This window comes from Amphibalanus amphitrite, unplaced genomic scaffold (genome assembly GCF_019059575.1).
Source record: "Amphibalanus amphitrite isolate SeventyFive unplaced genomic scaffold, NRLGWU_Aamphi_draft 000279F_arrow, whole genome shotgun sequence".
Classification (NCBI taxonomy): Eukaryota; Metazoa; Arthropoda; class Thecostraca; order Balanomorpha; family Balanidae; genus Amphibalanus; species Amphibalanus amphitrite.
Window position 1 is genome coordinate 455,775 of NW_024881774.1, and position 8,998 is coordinate 464,772.

Sequence of the window (8,998 nt, forward strand, 5' to 3'; positions counted from 1 at the left end):
ATCACTTCTGTCAATTTTTTGGTCAGGTCAAAGGTCAGGTCACCATAGGTCATTGAAGGCAAAATTTCGCCGATTTCCAGGTCGAATGTCGACGATTTCCAAGAAGCCAACGCATAACTAGGGAACCAATAGAGCTACAGCGCCGCGGAAAAGCGCATTCGATAGCCCTATTAACGCCCTTTCTGGGTAATTCTCTCATATTTGACCTAACGTCAACGGTTTTGCCTGCAGGGCCGGGGGCATAAACTGCAAAAATAGCCTATTTTTTCGGAAACAGTTTTTCTGCAATAACTTTTGACCCAAGCCTTGTACGAGCTTACTTTTACCGGCATCGTGTTCCTCTTGTCAAGACGCATCGAATGACCTATAAGTTGACCTTGAAAGGTCAACTTGAAAATTTGACCTCGGGTCAAGGTCATGACCTGACCGGAAAGGGTCATGTTGCATATCAGTCGAATTCGATCCGTATCGTCGAGCTGAACACATCTAAGGCGTTTTCATCGCTCTAGCATGCCTCTATCAAAAGTTATTTGCGAAAAACTGTTAGATACCATTCGTGACCTAAGATGACCTCAGGGCATAAACAGGGGTCACGGACAGCATTTTCATGTACAGTGTGTCTAAACCACTTGTAATTCAGTGTTTGGGAGTGTTTATAATGTCTTTCGTCCAAAAGAGGCGCATTTCAATTTTCTCCCATTGACTTATAATGGGGAGGTCGCAAAATTGACCTGACCTTAGGTCATCGATATCAAAATTCTGAGATATACATTTTGTACATGTTATTGCTCTTAGCAATCGCTGAAAGTTTCAAAGCGATCGGTCACTCGGTGTAGCTATGACAGACATTGAAACTTTTTATGAGGTGAGGTCACTTGACCTGGTGACCTGACCTTGAACGACCTTGGTCTGAAATTTTCACAACATGTGTAGAATTGATGTATGATAAGGTGTATCAAAAACGGTGGCGCTCCGCGCCGCCGTTTTTGAGATATTCGCGAAAAACCACAAGGGGGGGGGTGTTCAAACACCCTCCAGCAGGGCGCGGGTTAATTACGTATGTACCGGTATACCGATGCAAAATGTCTGCGGTCTACCTCTGATATATTTATACTCTAGAATCCCTCGGAAGTCTACTCGATGCATAAAAGAAGCAGGTTGTCTTTGTAAGCTACTGCAGGATATGATGATCGTGCGCTGCGCTACAGCGAACAACTGACACCCACTACGGGCCGCTCCCGGCGCGCCCGCCCGTGAGCCTGCGGCGGCAGCAGCCGCAGAGAGCGGGCCGTCGCGCCGCGCTGCCGCGCTGCCGCCGCTCCGTCCCGTTAGGGCGGCGGAAAGGAGGTCGCCTCGCGAGCCGTACGGACGACGACCGCGGTCAGTAGCCCAACAGGTGATCGGAGAGGGAGTGCGTCCGGCGTCAGTGCCGCGTCAGTCGCCAGGACAGGTGAGTAGGTCAGTGTAAACTTATCTTCATAATTTTCTCTGTTTTGGTGTGCTATTTTTATGTGTCTTACGTAACGTGGCGCGGTCCGTTTCATGCCCTTCTCGATCGTCGGAACGATTTTAGGAAGTGAGGAATGGGCTCGATACAATTTAACTTGGTAACGGATCAAGTGACTTTCGTTATCTTTGCGGGCCGTTCATACGGTATAATTTACGCCGCTCCTCCGTTTAGACGCTGCACGTTACTTTTGGTCATCCGAGCACGCTGGCCTACCAATTAGCCTGGGCTTATTGGTTTCCACGCCCTGCTAGGTGCGAGGGGAGGGTTAACACCCCCTTAGTAACTCGGCTCTGGATCACGTAGCGACGCGCGGTAGGCGACATTCGTACGAGCGTCAAAAACTATAAAATCATTTAACATTTTTTAAGGTCAAGTCAAAGGTCAGGTCGTCACAGATCATCCAATGACAAATTGCGTCTACCTATTTCGAAGTTTCCAACAAATATGTGCATAAATCGGGGACGAATAGAGCTACAGCGCCTTTTCTGCAGAACATTGTTCTCAGAGATATGAGCAAAGGTCAACGGTTCAGCCTCAGAGGGTAAACAGAGGATAAAAGCTGAAAAAGTCAAAGCTGACTTTTTCGCCGGAAACTTTTTTCCTGCCATGACACTACGCAAAACTCGCACGACAGTGCCTAACATTCCTACCGGCATTGTGTTCCGCTCGTCTACCGCGCCGAGTGAACTTTAATTTGACCGATAAAGATTACATTACCTACCCAAATCTAATACCTATGCCTATACCTATTAACCCGCGCCCGGCTGGGGGTCCTGGATTTCCACGCCCTGCTGGGGGGGGGGGGGGGGGTGTTTGAACACCCCCCCTTGTAACTCGGCTCCTGGGCCACGTAGCGATACGCGGAAGGCGGCGTTCGAAAGAGCGTCAAAAATAATGACGAAATCACTTTGGTCAATTTTTTGGTCAGGTCAAAGGTCAGGTCACCAGAGGTCATTGAAGGCAAAATTTCGCCGATTTCCAGGTCGAATGTCGAAAATTTCCAAGAAGCCAACGCATAACTCGGGAACCAATAGAGCTACAGCGCCGCGGAAAAGCGCATTCGATAGCCCTATTAACGCCCTTTCTGAGTAATTCTCTCAGATTTGACCTAACGTCAACGGTTTTGCCTGCAGGGGGCAAAAACTGCAAAAATAACCGATTTTTTCGGAAACAGTTTTTCTGCAATAACTTTTGACCCAAGCCTTGTACGAGCTTACTTTTACCGGCATCGTGTTCCTCTCGTCAAGACGCATCGAATGAACTATAACTTGACCTTGAAAGGTCAACTTGAAAATTTGACCTCAGGTCAAGGTCATGACCTGACCGGAAAGGGTCATGTTGCATATCAGTCGATCCGTATCGTCGAGCTGAACACATCTAAGGCGTTTTCATCGCTCTAGCACGCCTCTATCAAAAGTTATTCGCGAAAAACTGTTAGATATCATTCGTGACCTAAGATGACCTCAGGGCATAAGCAAGGGTCACGGACACCATTTTCATGTTCAGTGTGTCTAAACCACTTGTAATTCGGTGTTTGGGAGTGTTTATAATGTCTTTCGTCCAAAAGAGGCGCATTTCAATTTTCTCCCATTGACTTATAATGGGGAGGTCGCAAAATTGACCTGACCTTAGGTCATCGATATCAAAATTCTGAGATATACATTTTGTACATACTATTGCTCTTAGCAATCGCTTAAAGTTTTAAAGCGATCGGTCACTCGGTGTAGCTATGACAGACATTGAAACTTTTTATGAGGTGAGGTCACTTCAAGTGACCTGGTGACCTGACCTTGAATGACCTTGGTCTGAAATTTTCACAACATGTGTAGAATTGATGTATGATAAGGTGTACCAAAAACGGCGGCGCTCCGCGCCGCCGTTTTTGAGATATTCGCGAAAAACCACAAGGGGGGGGGGTGTTCAAACACCCCCCCCCCCAGCAGGGCGCGGGTTAAAAAGGTTAGACCTTAACACACGAAAATACGACCAAAGGTCGAGATCATGATTTGACCGGAAAAGGTCATAGTGCATATTATTCGACCCATATCGCAGAGCGGAGGACATCTAAGATATTTTCCTCATTCTACATGCGTCTATCAAAAGTTGTTGTCAAAAACTGCTGGGAACCTTTCATGACATAAGGTGATCTCAGGGGCATAAAGAGAGGTCACGAGCGTATTGTTCCGCTTTTATACTCCGTGTAAACCGCCACCCCGCTTGGGCAGCGACAGTTGACCAAACAGACCAGACGAGAGAGTCGGCAGAGCAAGGGCCGGCCGGGCTTGTGCCTGTTTTGGGTTATGTTTTACCTAATATAGCAAACATGTGATTTTGATATCGGCTTCGTTATAAAAGACTAAACCGAAAGGCTACACTAGAACGTTTTTTTTTTCGAAAGAAGACTTCCCGCTTGTCTGGACTCTTGCTCACTAGTCGTGTGTATCTATCACTACGTTTCCTACATGCCGGGGTATGTCTTAACCCTCGCATGTGTAGGGGGGGGGTTGGATGGACCCCCCCATGGTTTTTCGCGAATAACTCGCGTAAAAAGCGGCCGATCGCGACGAAACTTTCAGACCCTCGCATTGATCAATTTTACACCTACCCTGAAAATTTCATGACCCTGACCCCAATGACCTTTGACCTGTGACCTCTTTTCCGAGACCATGTTTGGCCGGAATCGCGATTCCGCGTATGTCGGCTCGCATTAGCCGCGCGTTTGCAAGCTTTTCGTGGTTTCAAACGTTCAAACATGTGATTTGATGTTGCTCCCATGCATTAGGGTGGGTGTCAAGGTCACCTGAAGGTCAGGTCAGGTCATTGACCTTTGGTGACCTCGGTTCACTTTTTCGAGTTTTACATGTTTCTAGGCTAGTTTTTGGAGCTGAATTCGAATTTAGCAACCATTTGAACATTTACGAAGTAGTTTTGGTGACTTCGTAACATGTTACGAAGCTGTCAGAGGCGGTTGACACGTAATAATAATACCCGTCACGACGCCTACTGGTTGACCTGACCTGACCTGACCCGACCTGGTCTAAATGCTTAAAGACATCATCTGTGATCAAAACTAACACGATATTCGTGATCAGCACCCCGAAAAACCCCTTAGCAGCCACACTTTACGACTTTCTAACAGGTCCCGATTTTCCCGACCTTGGGTCATTGACCTGACCTGGAAGGTCAACCAATGACCTAGGACCTTAAAATTGGGTATCATCGGCTTCCTCTCGTCACGGGCAACACGCTCGTTTTTTCCGCGAAGCTCTAGCTCGATCAGGGGCCAAACGGCAAGGGGGGGGGGGTCCAACCGACCCCCCCCCCTACACATTAGAAGCTGGAAAACGCCGCACACATGCGAGGGTTAAGCACAGCACGAGCCGGGCAGTAAAACTATGACCAAGAAACTGTCGGTGTCAAAATGCCATGTTATTTGATAGGCCGGGCAGGAAACAAAAGTTTACTGCCCGGGTTTACTGCCCAGGGCAATGACCTCTAAACTACAGTTTATCGCACTAGCCCAGATGTATAATTGATAGGGAATGTATAATTGACATCATTATTGCATATTTGCCGCATACAATTAGAAAACCAACATTTTTTGGTAAAAAAAATATCTGCTCTGCTTATCAAGGGGTTTGAAATACTTTGTATTGGTTACAAAGCCGAAATTATGGCAAGATATGCTTCTATTAATCGAAATCCGTTATCGCTTGTTTCTTACTTCGTTTGATATGTCCACTGATACCTTGGGCGTAAGTTATTGCGTTATTATTTGACAGTTGTAGTCCTTTCCTCGAAATAAACATGTAAAATATGGAAAATATAATGTATTTCACGAAAGTTTAGCCATAGGTCATCAACAAAGTACGATTACATAAATAAAGAAAAGATTCTTGCAAGAGCACTGGAAAATTCACGTTTAATCACTAGGAATATTATACTTTCTACCTTCTTCTTGTTCTTATGTCGTGGCAAATTATTCATGTATGATGTTCCTTGGATATCCAATTGTTGTGCCATTCTGAGTTGATATTTTCAGACGCGATTCTTTTTGAAGTGAGGTATTTTGATGCATTTTCTTCTATAAATTTCCTTTAAAGTTTTATCCACAGCAGTAGCGCAATCACTGTTCGGAAATTATGGACAAAACAATTGTATAAAAGTGTTACCAAAACCTGTCGAAACTACTTAGCAGGTATGCGGCATGTAGGAAGCCGTACGAAATTATTTGGAAACTCGGTTTGCAAAATTTGACTCCGGCCCTCGTGCTTCGCACTCGGGCCTACGTCAATTTTGCAAACCTCGTTTCCAAATAATTTCGTCCGCCCGGTCAGTAATATATATTCCATGACACGTCTAAATCGATTTAACGAAATTTCACGTGCGTTTTTCTCGGAAACTATTTACCTTATGCAAATAATGAGCGTATGCGTGGTTTTAGCTAGCACCTAATCCTATATTTTCATTTTTACATAATGCCTAAATGCTATGATGGAGCAAATCCATTTTTCAAAATCGGCTTAACTTGTGCCATGGAAACGTAGCCAGTGGTGTTGTCTACTACACCTTTTTGCACTCAAAATAGGCATCTTTTCATTCAATTTCGGCGAATTGCATTCAATTTTAGCGATCTCTCATTTGCTTCGAATAGAGAGATCGCTAAAATTGAATGCAATTCGCCGAAATTGAATGAAAAGATGCCTATTTTGAGTGCAAAAAGGTGTAATTAATACGACAAAGCTCCGTGGATGCTGACCCGTGACCGCGCTGAGCCCTGACCGCCGCGTGCGCACTCGTCTCGCTGTGGCCGGCAGGTGGATGGGGGCAGCTGACTGCTGACGCTGCGGCCCGGCGCGGCGCCCGATGTGGTGCCCGCTGACACAGCCGGGCGGCCCGGCCGTGTGTCGCCAGTGGCGCCGACTGGTGCCGGCGCGGCTGGTGGCCGTGGTGCTGCTGATGACCGCGGTGGCGGTGCTGCAGCTCGGCGCCGTGCTGCTGATGGTGGACCGGCGGCCGTCCCCCAGCCGGCCGCTCGCTGTCCGGCCGCCCCCCGTCCGGCGGCCGGCGTCCACTGCGGAGCGCCGGAGACGCGCCGCGCCCCTGCTCCACCTGCACCTCGCGCAGGTGATGCGCGACCTGCACGGCAGCACGGACATGGAGCTGGTGCGCGCGGGCCGGCTGCCGCGGCCGGCCTCCTGCCCGGAGCGCGCCGTCATCCCCTGGGCGGGCGGACGCGCCGGCAACATGCTGTTCGAGTACCTGACCGCGTGGGCGGTGGCGCTGCGACACGACGTGCCCTTCCTCGTCCCGGACGTGATGATCGAGACGTTCGAGGGCGTGTTCGCGGGGATGACGGCTCAGCGCGGCGACCTGGATCTGCTGCTGATGGACTGCGCCCACCTGTGGCACGGCCGGCGCAACATCAGCGTGGCCACCATCCAGGATGTCTGGGAGGACCTGGCGCCCATCACCGGCTGGCTGGAGCTGGTCGGCTTCCCCACCAACATGACGCGACCCATCTACCGGCTCTGGCACGCGCACGAGGCCGAGATGCGCGCCGAGCTGCGCTTCAGCGCACCCATCTCGTCCATCGTGCACGAGTACCTGCGGCGGGTGCGGCGCGCGCTCGGCCCCGACGACGAGCCCGTCATGTTCATCGGTGTGCACGTGCGGCGCACCGACTACTACCAGGCCACCTACAACCTGGACGGTGTGTGGATGAACATGCCCGGTGCTGCGTACTTTGAGCGCGCCGTGCGCCACTACCAGCGCCGCTACCCCAACACCGTGTTCGTGGTGGTGAGTGACGACATGCAGTGGTGCCGCGAGCAGCTGGCGCCGATCGACGCCGTGATCCTGTTCCCCGGCGACGCGGGCAACCCGCCGATGCTGGACCTGGCGCTGCTGGGCCACTGTAACCACACCATCATCACGTTCGGCACGTTCGCCCTCTCGGCGGCCATCATGACCGGCGGCGACGTGGTGGTGCCCAAGGACCTCGGCATCACCTGGAACTCGTACGAACGACAAAAGGACTTCTGGCCCGCCCAGTGGACGGAAATATCGGTGCTGTGAGATAAAGTGAGGCGCGTCAGCAGTTTCCGAGCTCAGTGATTCGCCCACACAAAACAGCGTCCGTTTTTCCATGGGAACTCTCTCTCTAAGGAGTTTAGTGGAGGGAACTCGGATCTTACACAGACAATGTGCTTTTTGCACGTAGTTAAATACGACGCTATGCTACGTTGGATGAAACGGCAGGGAAATCGTCATTATTTAAAGGGACTATCCCACCCTCTAAAATGTTGTTAAAACCAGTTAAATTGTGCCCGACTTTATAGATTGGATGACCAGGAACACGGTTCTGGCATTTATTTTTCATTAAACATCTTAGGCTTCCCATATTCCAAACACAAACTTTCAAATGTGACGTCACAGCCCAAAATTACCTCCTTCCCCAGGCCACATTACTGTCATAAAGCTGATTCTTTTTACTCTGTAGGCACCACAACAAAGTTCAGACCAAATTTTAAGCGATTTTTCAACGAACAAACCCATTTAAATCAGAATGACTAAACGAGGTGACGTCACACTAACGGTCGCTCCATGTTGAAGATAGGGCCTTGTACAAGGCCCATTTTCAAATAAAGGGAACGAATTTCTTCAACACCAAGAGGCCGCGAGGGTTGCAACCTAGATAGATAGTGGTTTCTGAACCTCGCCGCAAACTTGGCTATCTCAACTCAAACCCCATGTGAAAGGTGGGATAGTCCCTTTAAGCTCCAAGAATATTGGTGTTATCCACTTTTATGTTCGAACTGCTTCAATATGAAGGATGCTTACATTACCTATATTTGCCGGGGTGGAGCATGCTGAAAGTGTGATGTTTCTTATTCGTATAGGGGAGAGTGGGGAAAGATGCCCAGGGGCTTGTTATGTCATAATTTATTCGAAAATGACAATCGGAAAGAAAAACTTGGAGTTTCAACGGAAGCCAACATCATTTTTCTTCACAAAGTACCACACTTTTGTCCTTGAAATATGATAACTTTTTGCTATTAATCATTTTCCTGAAGAAGTGCAAGGGGGCATCTTACCCCACAGGGTGGGAAAGACGCCCCCTGGGGTTGAGTAAGGTGCCCGTCCGCACTATACAGGGTGTCTCAAAAGTTCGTTTACAGGTACCAGCCATGCTTTTTTGTCAATAATTCTGAATCAACAATAAATAAACAGTCGAAATTTTGCATGGGCATTGGTAACAACCTTCCTCAAGCAGTTTCATTGTTTTCAAACGCATTTGACCCTTCATGAGCCCACAAAAAGGGTTCATCTCTGAGTTCTGACCATGGGTCAAGCATGAAAATGGAGGTCGCAAAATCGGGTCGGCTGAGAAACTCTCTGTTTCGGGAGTAATGGGAATGGTTAAGTCGGAAATGACACATGGCAAAGTGTCGGCGAGGATGAGTACAACATGATGATCATCTAATA

At 48.7% G+C, this 8,998-nt stretch overlaps 1 protein-coding gene across 1 annotated transcript; it reads left to right on the forward strand.

Moving 5' to 3' along the window:
• The first annotated feature begins 1,356 nt into the window (after positions 1-1,356).
• On the forward strand, positions 1,357-7,906 carry LOC122387266 (galactoside alpha-(1,2)-fucosyltransferase 2-like). Its single transcript, XM_043377331.1, has 2 exons — positions 1,357-1,450; positions 6,328-7,906. The coding sequence occupies exon 2, from the start codon at positions 6,377-6,379 to the stop codon at positions 7,586-7,588; it is 1,212 nt and encodes a 403-aa protein (XP_043233266.1). The 5' UTR covers positions 1,357-1,450; positions 6,328-6,376; the 3' UTR covers positions 7,589-7,906.
• Positions 7,907-8,998: the final 1,092 nt, after the last annotated feature.